A 23871-nucleotide genomic window follows, 5' to 3' on the forward strand; every position below is an offset into this window, starting at 1 on the left:
ACAGATATAGTACTAATAACTTTATAGTTGTTACTAATGGAAACGAAGTGCTACGTTTTTTGTAAAACGGATACTGTGCGTCCCTAATTACTTACAAATCTAACTGAAGCAGTTCTAGAACATAGTCTATTAAAACTAATTTCAAACATCTAGTATTTAAAATAAAAGAAATTAACTTGTAATCAAATGTCACCAGGTGTCGAGATCCACAAAGAAAGAGAAATAGTTTGAGAAACAGAAGCGGCCAAACAATAGCTCGTGCGCACGCGCGCTATCATAGAAGTGTTCTATGGTTGTGTGTGTGCATTAGGGGAGATTCATACGTGACTAGAGGATGTCGCAGACGCATAAATCAGCGAGAAAAAGGGAAAATAGGGACCTGTCGATATGTACCACAAGTAAAAAACATCCCTAACCTTTCCATTGCTTAAGATTTCTGGTAACTTTTATCACATCTCTTTTAAAGATAGTAAAAGAAATCTTATAATTAATAAAATTTTGTTTATTTTAGATTGAGTCAGAAGGAAAATGAAAAGGCTAGGAAAGATTAGCAATACCAACTTATAAAATAAAAATAGAAGACAAAAGGGGTAGAAAGAATGCGTGTAAAACGAAAAGCGTGTGAAAGAAACAGAGAGAAAGAGATAGTATTAGACAGAGATAGAAATTCTGTATGTATGTATGTCTGTGTAAAAGTATGCCTGTATGTATATGTTATGTGTATATGTGTGTGAACATAAAGTAAAAACAGTTACAGTAGACAGTTACAGACAGACAGACAGACAGACAGACAGACAGATAGAAATAAGATAAAGATCTAGCGAAAGTGTGAAAGATAGAGCAGAGAGGAGCGCTTACAGCTTGGTCTGTCGAACTCTTGCTGTAGGGTACTGGTATCAAACGTTCCTGCAACTCGCCACCTATTACCTTCAAGAGTAAAGGATAATATCATGGTTATAACTGGATACAACGAGCAGTTAATGCACTTAACAGTACACCATTTCTCGAAATATTGATGTACTAAAAAAAGTAATTCTTTTTTAACATTCCTGAACCTTTGTCCCGGTATTGAATAACACCACGCTCTCTGCCTATAGGCACCTTTTAACTGATGAAATTATCTCTTTGAAATTTCCCTAGGAATAAATCCAAAGCTATATTTATAGTTACCATCCCTCATGGAAATTTTGTTTAGCAGATTATACGAGAAACGATTGAACTGGCCTCCAGGATACCAATTTACTATTTTAGAAACTACTTTGTTTGGTGTTTTGTAAGGAGTATTTACAACAGAAACAGATATTTAGAGATAGTGAAGCTAAAAAGTGCCTGATCATCAATAACTATTGAGAAAGAAGTACACTTAAAAGTGGTGACCTGCTGGTTATGTATAATCATTATGTATATGTTATTCGCGTGAATATCATTGGATGTGTAAAACTCGCGGCACTCGATCGCACGAAGTATATGGAAAAAGGAAATAAAAAAGATAACAGAGATTCATAAGTGGAAACCGAGAATAGCTCATACATGCAACGTAAGATATAATATCCTTGAAGATATACACCCTCGTACGATATGTTTTCCATTTATCATTTCTAAACGAAAACTGTTGTAAGAAATGCCTAGCAATGTATGTATTTCTCTTGTTCTATTGTTTGTTGATATTAACTTAACAGGTGAAAATCCTACGACGAATGAATCCTATTACAGTGACAAATTAATTAATTAGCCCAGTGAGAGACGAGTTTCATAGATTCCACTTATCTCTGCACTTCGAACTTCTCGAAACCTACCCAGTGAGTTACAAAGGCACGCATATATAACAATGATCTTTATTACATGAAGTAATAATAGAGTATCTTCTGAATAGTGTCACGAAATGGTGAAAGTTTAGGACAATGAGTGAGTAGAATAAATCCGAGATTAGAGTTTAGAAAGTTCCGTACAGACTCAATCTTAAACATAGTAGAGTACTGCGCATCTAGTTGTATGCATCCCAGTAGAGTACCGCGTGTTTAGTTGAATATAGAACACCGTGACGTTTAGTAACAAAGTAGTCTACAGTAGAATAATCAATGACTGGCACAGTACCAGCTAGTAGTAAGAAGGAGTAGTCAGATGGACCGCAGTGAAATATTAAGTTTAACTTCGTTTTGGAGTGCATCAAATCTGTCACTTTTTTAATAATGTATGATACTTTTTGGTGAGTAGAATTTAAAAATATTAGTTACGTTATTACGAGTTATTCATATAGAGCTCCGTTTTCGAAAAAAACTGAGATTGTATATCCGTTAAGTTTGCGTGCATTCCACTAACCGTAGTCTAGAATTACTTTACCCAGTCTAGCTAGCTACGGTTACCTCCATTTGTGTCTACAAACAATATCAATCAGGATTTTGTTTATATATCTCACAAAACAATGATATCCGCGTCTTAGAACTGAGGATTTTTAATTCTACTCGCTAAAAGCTTATCATATGTTGTGAAAAAGGATCACAAATTCGGTATGTCCCAAAACGTTCAGCCAAATATTCTATATTAGAGTTCCTGTACATTAGTGTCTTAAGGCCATCGAAGAGTAACCTCGATTACAGTGCTGTCCACTAGTAGCAGGACTTCTAAATATACCTTCAAATGATTTATATTTATATAATATCCTCTGTTTGATTATATCCATAGAGAGTACTGACAAGGTTTGACTGTTAAACCTGGGGATGCCTCAAATATATTTATGTATAACAAATTCCTCTATCATTATAATATATAATTTTTATAAGATATAATTTTTCAAAAGAACTGTAACAGTCAACTTGCGAATAAAGTTTTGACACCATTACTTTAATTTAGTGCTCACACTCTGAAACAAAGGTATTTCTCTCCTTCCTGGGGAATTTTACACCGCAAGTGGCTCAGTTACGTGTTACGCCATAAAAGTGGGGGGTGACTACTCGAAAATGACCTTGAAGAACCAACATTTGAGAACTCTAGGATAGAATTAATTAGACGTATCTTAGTGATACGTTTAATAACTGATCTGCCGTGCAGGATTCCATCGACTGATTTTTTCTTCTTTTTATTGTATTACAAAGTGCAAAAGCATTAGTACGGTCTTTGAAAATAAAATCAGGCTCTGGAATCCCCGTAAAATAAATCGATTTACGAGCGAGAGTGGTGACTTACGAAACATACGAACAGAAATGTTAGGTGAGCGTGAGGAAAAACAGAATAAAGTGAAAGCTGATGTGCCTTGGTTCACAGCCGGAAACAGTGCTCTTGAGTACCTTTCCGGAAATGCATTTGTTTCGAAGCTTCACATGGCATTGGTGATACAACCATTATTTTTTCAATGCGAATAGAGAGATTGACAATTGGGAAAAATATATGTACTTATTATGTCAGACGGAGAAAGCAGAAATTTATTTTCATTAGATGAGCCTGCTTTGACAAGCTCGCAACTTATTTTTTTTCTATCGTTGAGAAAAATCTCTGAGGAGAAGATGGACATTAAAAGCAGTTGAGTACTTTGCACTTTTCATTTCCTCGACCGTGAAGGAACATCGTGTATTCGTGCAGCAGAATACGGTTTAACGCAAGCAATGCATAGAAACCACAGAAATGCTTTTTTCAGTGTGAGCATACAGTGGACAATCTTAAGTAATTTTCTCATCTTATACTTAATAAAACGCAACCTTTTCAGGCACTCATCTTCATTTCAAATTCTCTTAATTTCTCTACATTCATCCTTGATCTCTCATATAATGAGATAGTTAAGGAAATGCAGTGCCTAAGAAGTTAATCAGAATGCAGACTTTCATACTTCTTTGGTCTGAAAGATTCAGATCAAAAACAAGGCTCAATATAGACAAAGTGGACTCATGTTGAGTTGTAGAGTTTTACAAAGTGCAAGCAGATACAGTGTAAGTTACAATACCAATAAGAAGTGAACAAAATAAAAAACTTTCATTGAAGTCTCTTTCACAGTGTTCTTTCTGATTCTGATAAGACTCCTAATACTTTCTATTACGCTGAGAATAATATGAAAAGACATATAGAAGTTTGGCTATAGTGAGTAAAAAAATAGAAATATTATGGCATCGCTTGAAGAGTAAGTAGTTTAGTTATAGATATATATATAATAATTGGATAGAAAATAACCCACATGGGAGAAAGATTTTCATAGAAAAATGCACATGGACCAGCATTGGTTGCCTTTAAGAATCACTATTTACTTTTATTCACCAAGTCATTGTGCAGATTTGTTTTTTCCATTTATAAAGACGCGAATCGAGAAACGGACTTCTATGACGCGCGCTCTTATTTTCTCCGTTCAGTAGAGGGATTAATGAACTATAAAATCGAATAATTAATCCTCTGCAATAGTTTAGTTAAATTAATTTCACAATATTTACAATTACGCTAACTATTTGAACTTGTTATTTTCTTAATAATAACTATTATTTCATTATATTTTACTTAATAGTCTATCATTGTCATAATCCTTTCTTTTTCCTTTTTGAATTTTTCTTGGAATGAAACTCCCAAGTATCACTCATATACAAGAACTTAAAGAAATCTTACAGCTTCATTTGTCTCTCCACTTATTTTCTATATTGAATACTGGATCACAAAGAAAATTCTCTTCAAGGTAAGAAATAATTTAAAGAGAACTTATATAACACTGAGTATTTACGCACTATCAAATAGAATGAAACATTATGACGCAGTATGTATGTACATGTACTTCAACATCTTTTATGTCATATTTAATCAGGTATAGAACAAATTTGTCGCATTAAATATAATCACACATTTTGTATAAAGAATGTGAATGCAGAGGTTTAATATCACAGTGAAAACGACCGTAATACACATAATTTTTTGCGACATGAAAGAAAGAAGAGAAAATCCAATATACTAAAGATATACCTAAGAATGTTCATGCACCCTCTGCTGACCGGTTTCAATCAAATATAACATTCGGATAACGTGTCTTAAACTTTATTTTATATAATAACAATAATAATAATAATAGTCGCTAATAATAATTAATTAAAAATTAATATATATATATATATATTATATTCTCTACGTGTATCGTTATAATTGGTAGTCAATCATTTTCATCATTCCCGTATAATAAACTAATTTTAATGCGTCAATATGTAAAACTGAACGTCTTCTCCCGATTGCAACATATTTTCTCTCATTGTTATTTGCATAAAAACATTTGTAGCCTGCATTAGACAGATAATCCCTTGACAATGATGATTTGCAAATACACCAAAGTTCGTCTGTTCCTTCCTTTTTTCACAACGTGCCACAGATTTTCTTTAATCTGTGTATGTATTTAATGTGCAGTGATTTCTAGCCCGAATCAAACAGGTGAATCACGACAGAGAACCCTAACATAGAAATGGATAAGAGATAAGAACAAGACAACTTGAACTCCACAATTGGAACATTTGGAAGTTGAACCTTTTTTTCTAGAAGAACTCGAATATGCCCCATGAACAAAGTAGATCTTTCTGTTCTATGTATCAATGAGACAGATGATCATGTGAAAATAAAACCAGCATAAAAGAGGCAGATTTATGTACAGCGGTTAGAATAAAACGTTCGATATAACCGTACAATATATATATATGTATATTTCTTATAAAAGAGATTTTATTTAACATTTTAATGTATCGCAGTTCGTGTAAATTTTTGTATAGCCATCAATGAATTGATAGCACACTGCGATGCATTAAAATTCAAGCTTTCAGATTCGAGTTTTTCAAGTCTTTAACTTCTTCCAACGTCCCACTCTATGCATGGGTAGTTAAAATAGTACCAGAAACACGTTTTATAGAACCAGTAGTCCAGCAGAGCTTAGTTGCAATAGAATACTATGTACAGAATAATCTGGTATTTCACCAACGCAACTGGAATTTAAACTGGGTAGTTTCACGAGAAGGATTTTTCTAAACTATCCACCAGTAACGTGGTTACTTTTGATCGGTGATGTTATGACTCATCATCGCAACCAGGAGAGAAGACCTAACGCTGAGTAGTTGTTTTCTCCTTTCTCGCTTTTACAGCTCTTTCACGAAATATTAATATCATAGTCTTTCCTTTTTTCCCTTGGCTTTTCTGCTTCATTTTTCGTTTCTCTCGCAATCCTGGCAGTGGATATCGGCTTTTAAGTCGATGTGTTTCACATTGACACACACCTGGTGCGCGAAACGTTTTAAGAGATTACAAAATGGAATAGATAAACTGACTATATGACTCTATCCGTCGATCTGAATCGGATTAAAAAGTAAGTTTGCCTCGTTTCTCGTTCGCTATCCGAGCGCAAAAGAAATTCTGATCCCTGCCGATCATGTTACTGATAGCTTATGATACAATTCCTCAATGAAACCTTGATCCCTCCTTTCAGAACTTCCTTATAACTTTTGACTTTCTTCCGTCTCATAGCATAATAATTTTCCAATGTTTCATAACATAAAAATCAAAATAAATTAGAATTTATAAATACACAATACAAAATGTATATTTAAATACTTTCTTGTCATGAATTAAAAACTTACAACATTGAATCTTTTCAATTGTCCAGCTATCCATGTTCCAAAATAGACGAATCAAGATTTTATCATGCTCCTGAATAAGAGAAGAAGCTAGGAGGGAGAAGAGGACAGCGACGAGATCCGATCTCACGATTAAGTACTTCCTTTTGCCATTGTCGTTCCATTGATTGCTCCTCGGTAGGTCCTTTGTGCTTTTGAATTGAGAAAAGAAATGAATCGTGCTCTTCGTGATTCTATTGGCGGACTATGGCGGCCTATAAATCGATTGTCTCATGACTGCTAGCTCTGTTTTCTTGATTTACCATGCTCTGACATTGTCCCACGTATTTGAAAACCTGTTTGGGTGACTCACGGAGACACAGGTTCTAGAGAAACCGAGCTACAGAAAGATTCCCCTCAGATGCGAAAGTGAAATATTGCAGTATGTACAGAGTGTTTATGGAGTCTTGATCTACTGCTGAAATCCTTGAAACTTTTGAATATTTATCATTTTGGTGGATTATTAATTAGAATACCATATAAATTGCTTAATAATAGAATTATGAGTATATTTGTCAATTAAAAACTCAATTTAATGTCTTCAAAGTCCTTGAATTATCCTTGCAAATACAGCTTTTTCCATCTATATAATTTGTCTTTATTTAATTTTATATTATACTCCGCTCAAAATCTCATCGGAAACTCTATTTCATTAAATAATTTTAAGAATTTCACGTTGCTTTAATCTCCAATTTATTTTAAGCACAGTATGATATCAATATCATCATGCACCACCAAGCTTGACAGATGACACTGATTTAATAATTCTGGACGCAGCTTTCTTCACTACATTTCACAGTGGAATCAAACAGACAAAGACAAGACAATAGGATTCCTGATAATTGTACAAAAGCTTAATATATGGTATGAAAGAACACAGACTTTATAAACACCCTGTACGATTTCCTAAATGAACATTAGATAGTGACGATGAACAAGTCAAATGTGTTAGGTCTTGATGATACGTTATGCTTCCTAATTGATCCTTAAAACAGAATGAAATGAATAAAACAGCTATCAATTTTTCTCTGATTATAGAAGCTCATTTTTATGATAGACAATAATGGTCTCTATATATACAGGCTTCTGGAGAAAAGATAAGTACATTTTCTGTTAAAACAACAGACTTTGGGAAGATTCCAAAAGAGACCAATGCATCTTTCAACTCACCCTGACGGAGTATTTTATATATAAAGTAATATTCTTATGAAAATCAAATGGAATTGCTTCTACTGACAGAAATGGATGAAAACTGTTCTGATATGTTTGAATCAAGTTCCATGAAAGTTAAGTAGGCGAATAGGGTAATGTAAATGACGAATGAACGGTGTGTGAAAAGATATTAGTCAAGCAAGCAAACATTTAAGCCGGACCGACGTGCACGCAGACAGTAGGCAGCCAGTCTAACATTTTAATGGATTATTATCAGGCATTGTCTGTTGCACACTGAACTTAAAATGCTTTAAATAAAACACACGAAGTTTAACGCACAAAAATATGAGCGAATGTATACAATAGAAGAGTGAAGACACTTGTTGACACAGGGAACATTAAATGCATGAATAGTAAGTTCCAGATTCCTCCATCTTACATTATTTCTTTTATATATATATATATATATATATATATATATATATACATCCATTTATACAATAAATATATTTTCCGAAAATTAATTAAAATATTTAATATAGTTTAATTTATGAAGTAATAACAATTTCTATTAAATGGAGGAATCTCAAGCAATCTTTAATTTCTGAAGTTTCATTTTGATTGATGTTAAAGTAGAATAATGACTTTGATTGAACGTAAATTGTTTGTCTCGTTTTCTGTGCTCGGTTTCCTAAGGAGGAACATGAAAGAGGCTGAACAAACATTTCTAGAGCCGATGAATTGGGCCGCCTCGTGAAGAAGCTCGGACGGACAGGCTGAACAGGCCTCTGTTTTCAAAACGAACCTTAAGTACTTGCAGCTCTCTCTTTCTCCCAGAATTCGAAAGAAGCGACACCTGACTGTTTCGAACATCTTTAATAAAAGGAGCATTTCGTTCTAACTCCGTAGGAGAAAAAAGGAGAAGAAAAGAAAGAAGAAGAGGATAGATCATGTCTTGGAATAAAAACGCTCTTCCTTGGAGAGAAGACAGCAGGAATGAAGGTACTATGGAGAATCCAGTGGTCTCTCGGATAAAAAGCAATCACTTGTGAGAGCTAGAATAAAAATTATAATGAAATATGAAAAACCTAACTTTAAGAAAAAGTAAAACCTTGATAACAAGTTGAAGTACTTTCGATGCAAGAGAAGGGACAGTAAAATGCAGAGAATAAGAAAAATCCACTACGAGTCAGTCTGCAACTGACAAGGAGTTAATACCTTATGGCTTCCAACGTAGACACAGAGAACAGATAGATAAAATATCTATAAAATAGACAACAAAACCCGCACGACGATTCTATGAATTGTACTTGTAAGAAGTAGAAAAAAGAGAAGAAAAAAGACGACATATATAGAAAAGAAGTTTAACAATGGTAGGTGGGAGTTAATTTGCTAGTCCTTTGAAGCTACCAGCCATCAAAAAATCATGAATGAAAATCTACGACCCGGTTATTGATTATCATTTTAAATGACTACCATAAGTAAGTAGCTGAACAAGAGAAGAAAACTTATGAACGTGTCTTGCCACAAAACAGTGGCTCGGGCAAGAACCAAAATTGGCAGATGGTCTAGGACCGAGGACAGTGTTCTGACTCCTAGTTAAAACATAGAGTAAGAGAAAGAGAGGATTGAAATGGAAATACAAAAAGAGTATAAATGAAAAAACGATTCATGACTATGTTATAGAGGAAAGAAACAAGAGGGTGAAGTGAGAGTAATAATCATGACGAGAGAAAAGGGCAGAATTTGTGGATGTACAGTGGTGACACGCAAAGCTGCCTTTTAAATGCTGGTTTCATGCACGAGCTTCGTCAATTCCGGGAGGGCCAGATTATTGGAGCTGAGAAGCAGGGAGTTTCCTGTGTTGCTGTCTCTGTTGCTGTTGTTGTTACTCTGCATCTGCGTATGGTTGGGTTGTTGGGCCTGGTTTAGGGCGCTATTGGACGAGGATCTATTGTCATTGGTGGTGTTTATGGTGGTATTATGATGGTGGTTGTATGCGTTCCCCGATCCCGTGACGCTGAGCAGCAACGGCGACGTAGAGCTGTTCATCCTGGCGGCTGTGTGGTCCTGGTCGGCGGTTTTGTTCGGCAAATTGCCCTTGCTGGCGTTCAGCGCGGTGTTTGTCGGGTCTTCGTCAATGTATGTGAAGTCAGATAGTGGTCGGGGCCCGGTGTGGCTGCGTGAGCTGCGCATACTGTGTAAGCTGTGTAAACTATGGACAGAGCGACGCTCCTCCAAATCTTCCAGAGTCGACTTGAACGCTCTTATTACTCGTAGCTGTAAAAATAGGGAAGAGGATGTTCTATCAGGAAGCGAGGAGGCAAGCTAGCGACACACAAGCACGTCATACTTGTATTTATCTCAATTTGTGTGTGTCAAACATCATATGTTTTTCATGTAGATTGTCCTTTCTCTCTCTCTATATATATATACATATATACACAGATAATATACGTGTATATATATACATATACTTTTCTCAATTTTGGTGGAGCTTTATGATTACTCAGTTGTTGGTCTATAGATGTGTATATTTGTGCTTTCCCTCTCTCCCTTTAATCACAGGGAGAGACACCCGGTTCTCTTGCGGGGATAATTTGGGTGTACAGCTCTATAGGATTTTCTCTAATCGTGTGATGTTCGTGTAGTTGTATATATGTATATGTCTCGTGTGCATACACTGATGGGTTGTTCTCTTCGTCGTGGACCTGGTTGCATTTCACCCGAATTCAGACTTAAATGATTGCGTTCTGGGGCATGGCTCTATCGCCAAGCGTACATGCGCGCATCTATATTTACTGTGCGTACCTATTTATTCTGGCTAAAAGCCGTGGGAGTATTCAAAGGGACCAAAATAAAAATAATCAGGAATTCTTTGCTTCACTACGTATCATCGTAACAACTCAATTCTTTCTCAATAAGAACGAATCTGACTGGACGAGTCTAGTTCTCATCTCACAGACTCAGAGAGTACTACTAGATTACACCTGCACTTAGGTAAGCTGATTCTAAACACCAAACAACAGATTTCTAAAAGCAGAATCATCTTCGCATCTTACTTCTGATCAGTTGGCCTCTTCTAAAAGTAAACACGATGGACATCGAATGGATCATTTCATTGGATTTTATTTTCACCGCCAAAGTCCAGTTACAATGGTATACAAAAATTAGGATGATACTCACAGAAAGATCTTTGGTTTAAATGTGTCCTGAACCAAAGTAATAGGATGAAAATTCTCAAGGATGAAAATAAAGATGTCAGGTTGCTGAAACAATTTGGGATAGCATGAAATTCCTTATTCGAATAAGAAATTTGGTGTCTTGGAAATATTAAAAACGCCTTCCTAGTGGTCAATTAGAAATGATAAATCTTGAACCAAGAGCTGGACAATGGAGGCTAGTTTTGATGAAGCACACGCTTGAACCGCGACCGTGAGGAGAGAGTCAAGCGTAGGGAATTGAAAGTTAAGATAAAAATAGCGACAAAGAGACACAGTGTACAACAGTGTAGCAAAGAGTGTGTATACATTCTGAAGAGAAAGAGGAAGAGAAAGAGAAGAAGATAGAAATGAAAGGAAAGTTCTATAAATTAGAGAGCATTCTGGTGAATTGTTGTGACTTTATACTAATTTCTTGTGATCATGCTACTCAAATAACTTTGCATTCCACATTTATGACGATTAACTGATTCCTTTAAGGAATCTTTTTGTGCAGATTCAAGTTTCTCTCTCTTCTGGATACCAAATACAAATTGTTTACTTTATGAATTAATATATAAAGTTGTTTGCTTGTTTTAAATAACAAGCAATAATCCATAAGCTTATTCTACGTTCTTACATTCCTTTGAGTCTAATGACTCTATCAGTACAATCTTTATAATCAGCAGAGTAATTAGAAACCTGGACTGTTCGAGACTTATGATTCTTTAGTCTCAACATATACCCAAAATAGCACTGAAAATGGATCTATTCATGTTCAGTATTTGAACTCTGATAATAGTTGCATATTTCCTGACTTTGGAATACTATAAACGGGATAATGCCTTAGTGCACCATTCTTTTGCTTAAATAGACATATTCTGCTGGTAATTGAATCCTAAAATAGATTGCCTTGGAGAATTCCAAGTTCACTATAGGGCGCACCGTGCGGTATTGAGATTTAGTCATTAGAAAATTAGAGTCAAAGATGCGCAATCCAGTTTGATGAATTTGAGATACGTTCGTTTGAGAACGTGGAGATATCAGGACGATTTACATGCCGGCAATTATAATAGCAGTTACAATACATCATAATTATAGTAATTGTAGCCACTAGAAGCTCCTGTTTTGACGAAACCCTTTTTTTTTTATCTGGTTTAGAACGCACAAACCATTGCCAAACAAACTCAACCTTTCTATGCCACTTGCGCGCAACACCGTGTTAGAGATTGGGCAAACACAAAATCGATGCAAACGTGAGCAATCGTGCACACGCACACTCGCATACCGCGTCAAAGAAACAAATTAAACGGATTTATACAGAGGAATGCCATATGCCACATCTGTGTAGGGTTATCATTGCTTTCGGATAAGTTATTTCCTTTTGCAGCTTAGAAACTGATGATTCAAGTACACAGTGTCTCCTTGAAGCTGCAGAGAAGTGAACATGCCATGAACTTTCTTTAGGATTCAAGTGTACTTGATTCCAAAGCCATAAATCAAGTAATCCACAAATCAAATGATAATTTTTCTTTCACTTTTACTTCACTCTTGCTTTGAATCTTCGTACCTACTATCTAAGTAGGATCTAAATCCTGCTGTTGATTTATGTCTCAACATAATATCCACCAATCTTCAAGTTTATCGATTTCAACTAGAAAAAGAACAAACTTTCAAAAAAAATTTAAGCAAGAAGTGTTCACTTTCACCAACAACTGTAGGCTGACACATACAGTACAGATCCTCAGTAAAGAGTGAAGCAACAAAGGGAAGTAAGTCCAACTGCAATTAGATACAATGACCCAGCCACGAGCAGCAGATGGCACAGGAAAAGGCAAGGAATCATATGAGACTGAGAAAAGCTGAGAAACACATTCGTTCACGAGAGAGGTTGAAGAAACCATATTTTGATAGGAGATTGAAGAGACTGTAGGTGGTTTTCAGACAATAACACGCCGTGAAATGTCTTCCTAGGGTTAATCTGTAAAAACAAAAAGGCAAAAGTTGGTTATCACGGTATTACACGCTTGTAAACACGTTCTAAAAGAAGACTTTTCACGGGGTGCTGGATCTGAGATCCTTCGCCAAAGACACAATGCGGGGGAGAGAGACAAACACAAACAGAAAACGCAAGCAGCAAGGAGGAAGAATCTCCGCTCGACCAGGCAGAGCTTTTTAAAAAAGCTGGACAAGATTGCCTCTCTCGTCGAGGCAGTTCTATAGTCCTCGTGCGAGTGTACGTACGATACCAAAAGAGGGATGGTCGTGTTTAGTTAAAAACAAGTTCCACACGGCCGCCATGAAAAAAGAATGCTTTTTTGTTTTTCTTGTATCTTTTTTCTTTGGTGCTAACAGTCGCGGTATTATATCGTATGAACAAGTATGAAAATGATACAGTATGGGGGAAAAACACGCAGCACACAATCATGTCAGACAGCTATACACTACTGAAAAAAGAGGGGAGGGCTGACGGTGGTCTACCAACACAAGAGGCTCTTCCATCGATTCCACCGACCAACTCACACCCACTACACAAAAACACAGTGCAACGAAACATCGTTCACTGCATCCGCGCTAAGGAATCGTCGCCTTCGTCCTTGGATAATTTCTCGAACTTTATCTAGTTTCGTATTTTCTACATTTTCCAGCCTTTCGCTATGAATGAACTTTGCTCATATACCTCTTTATTTATTTTAATATAAATGCAAACTATCAGTCAATAGTTACCTATATGAAAATAGAAATACAATTACTTTTTTGTTTTCTTTGTGTTCTTCTTAAATTAAACATCTTAAATATCTGTTGTTCTTTGTTATTCTGTTTTAGTTATATTTGTCATTCTGTAGTATTTTGAAATCAGCTACGACATTAAACAATACAATGTTTTATATTCTCTGAATAATTTACAATTACTCTTCTCTTTTATCAAATTGGTTTCTCAGTGGCAAATAATAAGTAGCGAAAGGGTGAATGTAACCGGTTATTGAGAACAGGTCCGATGGCGACGTTTCACTCAGCACAGCGTACGTACGTCGACGATCCGTCCTGTGTATGCGTACGTATGGCAGAATTGACGATACAACGTATTATAAACGGCAGGCGATCTACGTGAGCTACGTACTTGTTTGTACTCCGACAGGATAAGTGTGGCGGCGGGCAAGACTGCCGCCCCGTTATACCTCAGTCTCCCGAATGGGTTCCGCTGGCTAACAAACCACAAATCATACCATCAGTCTTAATTTCTATTCTCTCCGTAGTATCGTTACTTGTTTTAGGCGTGTCTTTTTTTTTATTTGGCGTTTGCGTCAGTATTTTAATCCCTGCTTACACTGGCATATGTGTCTCGTTATCTTATATTTTAGTTCTGTTTCTTTGTATCTGTTGTTGCTGGACTCTTCATTCTCGTTAGTCAAAAGTTTCCCAGTTATCTTCTTAATGAGTCTTTTTTCAGGTGTGTACGTGAAAGTGTACGTGTGTAGAGTTCTGGAGGGCTCGAGACTTCGTGCAAGTTGTCAAGAGGCTCGAAGATCACTTGGGATATATTCTTGAAGAATTGAGTATTAAAAATCAACTTAATGTTTCGGATATTAATTAAATTTGCAAAGTTACTCTTGGCTTCTTAAAACCTTCCTCAATAACCTCAAGATTCATCAATATACAAAGTAACTCGAACCTTTTGTGTAAGAGAATCAACAAAGCTTGAAAGCTTGCATAGAACAGAGTTGAACGGTCAATTGCTACATGCAAGCGTTTTTCTTATGTGAAATAAAGTAGTAAAAAATAAAGTATATCCAGCAGGTTCTGTAAGTCCAGAATAATGTGATCGGTGGTCTGGTAGTGATGTTCTTAGAATTATGAATAAAACATTCTTCAAGTTTTCAACGAAGCAGGTCATCCAAAACAATGTATATTCAATATATCAACATTATTCTTCCATTATTCACAGTTCTAAGGATTTCCTGAAATCCAAGACCATTAAGTATTAAAACATTCTTAGCTTCCTTTGGCTTAAAGACTATTCTCTGATAGGCTTCATCCCTTTCTAACCAAAGAAAGTACAAGTAAGTGTATAATAAATGCACATCCGCCTCAAGCTTGCAAAAAACGATAAAAATCCCTATATGTTTGTGACATTGTTTATGTGTGTATGTACAGGTATGAGTTAACTGCCAGTTTTCTTGAAGGTTTCTTTATCAATAAGAGCTTCGACTGTCGTGTACACAGCAGACACAGACAAACAGACAGATAAACAGACAAACTGTGCACGTACATCTCATTATATACGCAACAGCACACGCACATCGAGAGACACACGATGCATTATGGCCATGTATCATCCACCATATAAATGTTAAGTGGTATGGTATAATATATCACAGCAAGACTGGCACACACTGCAACGATTAAAGAACACAAATAAGAAATAAAAAGGAGCAGATATCAGCCAATAGAACCTCAGGTGTCCACAGAGCTGTAGACACACATGTATGAGTATAATTATTATACTGTTTGTTTCCCTGATGCAACAGCGTGTCGTTGTTGGCTTGTGGTTGTTAATCGATGTTGACACTTTGTTTGTCCATATTATACGTATCATCTTTAAGGTTCCTGCCGTAAGTTCTTGGTCATGCAGTTCACACGCATAGCACACGTACAAGGTACTCTGGGGCTGCTTATATTCAGTAAGTGCATCTCTTGTGAATTAACAATTGTTTGAGTTTTAGGAAAGCTTCCATAAAGAGAAAGATTGCCTGTGCTTTGTGAGAGTTACAGAATCATCATAGCTGCTTTTTTCTTTGCTTTGTTCTGTATCGGGCATGATAGTTACTCATATGTTATCATATGTATACAGAATGATGATGGTGACAGTGACAACAATAGAGCTTGAGGCAAGCTGTTGGAAAACAAGTAGCTTTTTCTTTATAAGATATATAATAGTAATAATGGAAGTGATACAGCTTGTGTGGGTGGTGCTAAATTGGAGTATAAATAGGAAAATTTTTCCTTGTGCCCCTTTGTCTCAGTTACTGAGACTACTTTTTTTTGGACAAAATAAAGAATGTTTTAGAAATGAGCAAAGTAAAGTAAGATATGAGGCACTGAAGAATGTTCTTGTTACATTAACCATAGACTGATTGGAAATATATAGTTGAAGCGTGACAAAATATATATATGTATATATATACATATATATACATATACATATATATGTAGATATATGTATAATACCCAATGTATCTTTCATGGCAGAAGATTATTAAACAAAAGAAAAAAAAAAAAAAAAAGAAAGAAAAGAAAAAAGGCAAATACGTTTATCCTCATGATATAGAATTCTCATATTGAGAGTATAATTGTGTTATGTAAATATTTTTCTATTGATAAATTTCTGTCTGATAAAAAAGTAGTGGAAAAGAAAGGTACTTTAGAAGCAGACAGCAAAAACACGTAAAAATTCATTCTCAATGCTCAACGGAAAAAGACTGCTGTATCATAAGGAATCACTGAATCATTTGGTAACACAAGTTATAAACAGAGCAATTCCTGAAATTAAATCTTGTGTCATAAAAGAAGTAGAAAGAGAGAAATAATGGGTTAAAACAGAAAAAACATGTTTCTAAGAGAACCTAATAAAAGTGAATGCATTATAAAACTCAACATCGCCTAAAAATAAAGATCACTTCGATGATTCTGCCAATGAATACATATACATATATATATATATATATGTATATATAATTAAGGAGATTGACCGACAGTGTTTTTAAAAATGAAATGAAATAAAGAAAAGAAAGAAAGAATTGCAAAAGCGTACCTTGCCGCGCGTGTATGTGTGTTCTGCACACATATATACGCATATACATACATATACGCGTACACATACGCGGATGCATTTTACATACACGTGTGTATATATACATATATCTACGTATGACACGTATATACGGGCAACTTATATACGTACATACATACGCACAGATGTGCATGCAACACCTTAGAATCAGTGGAAAAGAAAATAAAGTTAAAACAACAAAAAAACAAAAGGATGCATAAAATGTGAAAGTTGGGAAGATAAGGAAATCCAGTTTAACTTTAAGATTAGGTTGGCTTTTACTTTATGGAAACAGGAAACCAGAAATTAAGAAATAAATATATCCAATGTAAATAAAAATAAGCATATAAGGTATTTTTTTACTTGAAGAGAAGAGATTAGGCTTGAGTGCAAAAATAATACATACATATATACTGTACTTTTATGAAGCACAATTATTCATAAAAGAGAAATAAGTGCATCAGTAAAGTACATGTTAAATAATTAAATTGATAAGTATTATTAAGTGACTATATTAAAAAAGAACCATAGTGATTAGTAATATATCTTTACATTACTATGTATATATTATCTTTACAATATTTAAAAATTGCAATAAAGGATAATGATAGGATTATCTCTTATCTAATAAACAACCTTCGACTTCTGTTTTATTTCATAGTAACAAAGCTCTAAAATTTGCAGTTTTCAAAGCTTTGTATCTACAAAATGAAGCAAGATGAAGCACATGATTATTAGATAGAAAATATTCTTCTCTAGAGATATTAAATATTAATATTTTTCAAACATTTGGAAGATATCAAGGAAATCTGGATTAGGTAATCCTTTGAATATTATGCCTGATATTATGAAGATACTTATGAGGAAAATTGAATACTGAAGTTAGAAGTTGAAAAAGGGAGGCTGGATTGGACGTGTTTGAGGAACTCTCTTCCCTTCAAGCAGAGGATGATGTGGATCCCGACTGGAACAAAATTTTAATCCGGATAACATGAAGAAAGAAAGGGGACAGAGAGTAGGAAATACAAATATACAGTTGGGAAAAAACAATAGCGCAAAATAGAGGGTAAAAAGATTATCCAACGGGTCGTATGTCTCCTCGCTGTGTTCGTGAAAAATAAACTAAAAAATAGCACGATCTGCGCGAAAGAAGCGAGTAGAAGCTTGCGATTTGCAAGCAGAACTGCGACGAATGAAAAACAGGCGAGAGATATACACGTTGGAGAGGCAAACAATTGGAAGAGATAAACTTAGGTTGAATAAAATGAAACTGAAATAGAAGGAAACATGGAATTCTTAAAAAAAAAAAAAAAAAAGCAATATGTTAGAATATATTTTTCAAGACCAATTAGAAATTGTAAATCAAAGTAAGCTTTGAGTTGATGTTAAAAGTTATTAAGAGAGGCAGAAAAGTATAGGCATGGATAAGAGAGGAACTAAGTACGTCAAACAGAAAGCACCAGTAAGAAGGAAAACTCAAACTGGTTAATGAGAAAAAAAACAAAACCATCGAGAAAAAAAAGTAATCAAATGGTAATCATAATAAAGAATTAATATTTAAGAACGGTCAAACAGTGCGGAGATTGGACTTGCGGACTAACCATATAGTAATCCTGAGAGGGGGATCTGCCTGTCACAGATACATTCTGCACCAGAGTTCTATTGCTCGTCTGAAAGTAGGTTACATATTCAATTTACATAATTAGCTTAACTGAGTGGGTATCTATAGTATTTTGTTTTGTTTCTTTTTCTTTCATTTGTTTGTTTCTATAGTAACTTAAAATATACAGTTTCACATAGACACATTGATATTCTTGTGTAGATTTAAATCTGTATATATGTGTGAATCTTGCTTCATAAAAAAATCATTTCTTTTTTTTTTTTGTTGATGACAGTGCTAGATCATGAGGTAGTGTTATCAGAGTAAGAAGAAAGGAAATAAGAGAGAAAGCGAAGTATAAGTCAACAGAATAAAGAAAGTGGAAATCATCTCGGTCAAACTTTACTCCTCTTTTTCCTTTTTGCACCTTGGATTATGCGACCATTCCATCAATTTCTTTTATTACTTCTTAGATAACAAGCGCAATCAATTGGTATTGCAATGTCAATGATGATTTCTTGTCGCATAGTCAAGAGATATTCTCAATAAAATAGCAGAAGTAACATCGTGATGGCATAAAATAAGTAATTTACACCATCACGAGCCGCGGTGTTGGTCAAGTATGCGCTAGCTTCATCAGCCTTAACCCGTTCCCATCGAGAGAAGTGAAAGAATGAAAATAAAAGGAACAGAAAAATACGAGAGGCGTCGTCGACGAAGGGCTGTTTGTTTTTCCTTTCCGACTCTCGCTCGGGTATCGATTCCTAAGTCTTCAAGCGCTGAACAATTCTCCAACTGTCCAGAACTAACTTCCTAATATATCATTAAATTAATAAAAAATTTATATCCACAAAAAGATCTGTCACTTTATGGTCCCAGTTGAGTCTCAGTCTTTTCTTTAGAGAGCCTCAATGCTGGTTCTCAGGTTAAAAAAACATTTATATTCCAAAAACGTATGAAAACAAACTTATGAACTTTCTTCGTACTACATTCCTTAGTTACAATTCTACAGATTCATCTCTACAAGGAGCTAGAAGGCACTTGTACCTTCCGTTCTATGGCCATTTCTGACTGCAAGAAGTAAAGTCTAGTCCACGAAGAGGATATGACTTAATGAAATGGAGCATTGACTACTTAGACCACTACTATAAGTTGGTCCTAAATAATCAGATCTGTGCTGCTTCTATGTAGATCTGGTGACTAGCCATCTAATACGTGCTTGGACTCTATGGATCATAAACGATCAGGCAATCGTTATTGAAGTTAATACAAAGATAGAAGAGATCTACTATAGCTCTCTACGCCTTACTTATCCCTGACTATATTCATTGCCCTTAAGTAAACAATGCAATTTTTGTCTAACTGGAGCTGATTTCTTGACTGAGCTGGTTGAAAATGGGCGATTAATGTGGCAGATGCCAAGAGACCCGAGTAGGTATTTAAGAAATGGGCAAAAGTCAATTATTCGAGTCGTTCAATTAAGTCTTAATTGACTTCCTCGTGCTTCGATTTAACCTCTTCGAGCTTGAATCTCGATGAAATAGAAGTGTCTTTTATTCGAGAAAAGCAGCAGATTCTTCTGTAAAAGAAAAAGTTGCGAATGAGAAAACCATGTCGAAGAGGTTAAGCGAGGCAATAGTAACACTTGTAGCTTATAGTGTCCAAATATTTTTCACTTCTTGAAGATATTCTCTTTGGAAAGAGTAACTGAAACCGACTGCTACATACAATGAGTATGTTAACCCTTTATAAGGGGTGCAGTGCCAACTATAAGAAAGTGGAACATAATCTATCTGAAAAAAAACACAAATAAACATTAAACGCATTTTCCTTGGAAAATAACTAAATTCTGGTTAAAAGTAGGAATATTCAGTATCTGAATAAACTTATTTCGAAGAGACTACGTAGTTCCGTTCAGTTCAATTTTATTTTGTCTTATAAAGGGTTAAGAGCCAAAAAATGGTACCTAATAGACTATAAAAAATTTAGACGAGCTTCAGAAGACCCCATAAAAAAGATTCAGTCGCTGAAACGAGCACTGAAATAGGGAAAACAACCTGAAGACGATCAATCGGGTCGAAGTCAATCATGTGACTCTCAATATAAGGGGCGCATGTTTTGTTTAGATCGTCGAGCTTTCTTTCTTTCTGTGGCTAATGCGAGATATATCGCAATATCAAGAGGGCAAAAACGCAAGGTACGCATCGTCGAGGTAACACGGCAAAGAACTCAAATGAAAATGCAAACCAAGGTAAACAACGGTCTCGAACGAAAAAAAATAACCAAATGAGAGAAACTAAAAAACGTACGTATATATATATATGGAACAAAGTATATAACGTACATGTATATACTTTTTGACTGTGTGGCTGCCTAGACTATACCATTACACGTAAATACTCCTTCATGGTAGATTCAGAATTCAAAAACATCAATGAAAAACTGGTTCGTGAACGTGGATCTTACTTGATCATAATTCTAGATCCTAACTGCCTCTATTGCTAGACAAATCGAAGAGTTTGTATGGCTTCATCTCTTCCAATAAAATAATTCACAAAGTGTGAGAGAGAATTCTCATGAACGTGAAAAGCAGCTGGGGATCAGTAGCAAGCAAAATCCAGGCTAATTTCAGCGTTTCTCTTGTCATTTCTTCATCCTGATTCTCTGTCTGCGAAGAGTCATTCACAGTGTAGTGGCCAATCTGCGCACACGGTCATGATTAAAAAAGAGAACAACTTGTCGCTGCGATGATATGGTATATATTGGGCGTTGTAATATAGTCGATGGCAAAATACACGTGATTCAACAAAGAACGTTGAACACAACCGATTCGATGATGAAACAAGACCTAGAAAATCGACGCCAGGACGACGGGGGAGACTCGTCGGTCCAAGGCCAATTAGAGAAAGCAATCGGAGCGTCGCGTGCGCGGCTATTTCAAGTAGTCTCGTTAATTCTATATTATTATTCTTTTTTCTCATATTAATTTCATATTGTTTAACTTCATCTCGGGGACGGGGAGAGGGGAACCCGAGAGAACGCTGACTTCGAGTGATGACATGAGAGTGAGAGATAGGGATAGTTACCTGTGTCTGTAGTCGTGTTAGACCACGGATCCATAGAATTTGTCCTGCGCGCGGCTTTTTATCCGAGTCAGGGTCGAATTTCTCATCTCCGAGATTGATCGCACCGATATCATCCGGCTGGCCGCGGCCCCATCTGTTTTTAAAAAACATGAAACCAATTCTTCATCACTCGATCCCTGTTACACACATGGTCTATAATCAAAGTAGGTTGTTTTTTTTTTTTTTTTTTTAAAGAGGGAAACTTTGATTTTGATTTTTAAATTTTTTTTTTTATTTGGCTGACTGATGACGCGTAGAACCGGCTCCTCGACGCACTGCACCCAAAATTTTCTCTGTTCTATGGTTTTTCCCCTCGCTCCTTAGCTTGGATACCTAATCACGCTATCTGTTTAACGGTATTCGACGACGCTAGCTAGTTCAATTTTTGCTTTCTTTTTTTTTTTTTTTTTTTTTAGGAAAATCGACTGACGGTGGCATAAACGGTGATTGGAAGTGGCCGAGAAAGGAAAGCAGACGGACAGAGAGGCGTACAGGCTGTTTCACAGTCACGAGATATTGCTACTCTTGGGTTTCAATGTGATCCTGTGTTTTGTAAATGAACTAAATCTTATTTACTGGAAGCAAACATTCACCTTTCCTCTCTATCGTTATTTTATATCCTCGTTTTTCATTTACGATAATATACAAAAGAAAGTTTAAGAGACAAACGATAGGAAAAAGGCCAGAATTGTATGAATTGGAATTATATTTTGACGTAAGCAATGAATGAATGTAATATATACCCCGAAATAGATTACAGTTACCTATAAGGTAGAAAATGTTTAATACAAAAGCTATTGACATTTACAGAGATTAAACTTTCTTTCGTCCATCGCTATACATCTTCTTTGTCACTAGAATATTCGAATCCATGAAACAGAAGATCACCACTATTTCCTAGAAAATTTTACTTCCAGTGAGCAGAGCGTTTCTCGCCGAAACAAACGCATTCAAAGAAGAAACCTGCAACTGCGAAACAGCCAATAATATATACACACATACAAGAAAAAATGTTTTGCGACGTGTAAAAAGAATGAGCCAACGAACGAGGGGATGCGATGTGAGGTGCAATGCGGACAAAGTGAGCGATAAAATGCAGTTTTCTGCAGATGAAGAAACGACTGTACATGTGTGAATGGATAATGTCTATGTATATGGCGTGTATGATGACGAAAGAGATACTTTTGTACTTGTTAGGAGAAGGGCGACAGCGATGAACAGAGCTGATAGGGGGAAAAAAAAGAGAGAACAATAAAAAGAAGTTAAAGTAAAGGAAAAACACAATGACAATGAGGAGGAGGATTAAGTGATGTAACAACACGTTCTGGGGAACGATGCACGCGTGATCTGGTAAATTTCAGGACTTTGGGTGTGAGATCTTTGGTATTTCGTAAATTTTCCCTTCTCCTCTGGACAGGTTGCTCTTTTATCTTTTTTCTTTCTTTTCTCTTTCAGTTCATTTTTCGCACGGTTTAACGAGTCTGAATGGCATACATATATAACTTCCGGTATCCTCTGCAACGTGTGCCGTTTTGTCGCCCAGCAAGATGCGAGATCTCCCTTACCTGTTCAGGAGGGACAAATTTTGCAAGTAAAGCTCAAGAAAAAACCGCCACTACTTCTCTATGTGTCCTACGACAAGTGGCTCAGTAAAAGCTTTAACAAGCGAATGCAGAAGATTAATATAAAAACGTGTGAGAACCCCATATATCGTTATGTATATAGGTTTTCGTTTCACCTCCCGTGATCATAACATCGTGTTCGTATAGTTGACCAGGACGACCACACAGAAGCGTCCCACAATACACATACGTATATTATATCCTGTATCGATGATGACCATATTTTGTTATCTGATTATTGCTCGTGTATCTTTAATTATCTTCTTTTTTTTTTTCTTTCTTTTCTTTTTAGTATTTTTAGTGCGCTCGACGCGAGAGCAGCGAGAATCGCTGGTCCCAATTCGCAAGGGATTCTCGTCCCCTAATTTTCAACTTGCGAATTGGGAGGCATAGCCTAAGCGGACAGAGAGAAACAGATGCAGAGAATGAAAAAAAACCGGTTCAGAAGGAGAAAGTTCGGCTCCGTGCGTGTAATGGATAAAGATGGGGACAGAGAAAGTACAAGAACGAAACGAGATAGGGAGAGACAGACAGAAAGAAAGAAAGACAGATAGACAGTTAAAAGTTGTTGAAAAAACAGAGTCGTAACAGCTCCAGCGAGAGAGCGGAATGATTACAGATAAAGCGCTAAGCGCAAAAGTTACCACTTATTGTAATAATAGTATCTAGTTAGTCCGAATTTTCAGCTCTGTGAGAACTTCAGAACCAAAAGTTCACAAACTTGAACTCGG

At 35.8% G+C, this 23871-nt stretch overlaps 1 protein-coding gene and 1 long non-coding RNA gene across 17 annotated transcripts in view; one reads left to right on the plus strand and one right to left on the minus strand.

Moving 5' to 3' along the window:
* Nucleotides 1-23871, minus strand: part of PMCA (plasma membrane calcium-transporting ATPase 3) — an 88606-nt gene that overhangs the window by 13319 nt on the left and 51416 nt on the right. For 7 of the 16 annotated variants that reach the window (XM_069130321.1, XM_069130313.1, XM_069130316.1 and 4 more), the window contains 2 exons: nucleotides 21480-21612; nucleotides 4209-10043 (listed from right to left, as the gene is read on the minus strand). The exons of 1 other annotated variant lie outside the window; for it this stretch is intronic. In XM_069130321.1, coding sequence (XP_068986422.1) covers nucleotides 9546-10043; nucleotides 21480-21612 — 631 coding nt within the window. In that variant the 3' untranslated portion in view covers nucleotides 4209-9545. Of the gene's footprint in view, nucleotides 1-858; nucleotides 928-4208; nucleotides 10044-14084; nucleotides 14170-18394; nucleotides 18464-20923; nucleotides 21095-21479; nucleotides 21613-23871 lie in introns of those variants that run through there. 8 more of the 16 variants (XM_069130328.1, XM_069130327.1, XM_069130330.1 and 5 more) reach the window with 8 other exon arrangements.
* Nucleotides 110-3938, plus strand: LOC138188507 (uncharacterized). The gene is made up of 3 exons (XR_011175519.1): nucleotides 110-439; nucleotides 512-2103; nucleotides 2145-3938. It is a non-coding gene; the product is annotated as an uncharacterized LOC138188507 (long non-coding RNA).

Source organism: Bombus flavifrons, chromosome 16 (assembly GCF_040668555.2).
Source record: "Bombus flavifrons isolate JBK064 chromosome 16, iyBomFlav1_principal, whole genome shotgun sequence".
NCBI classification, from domain to species: Eukaryota; Metazoa; Arthropoda; class Insecta; order Hymenoptera; family Apidae; genus Bombus; species Bombus flavifrons.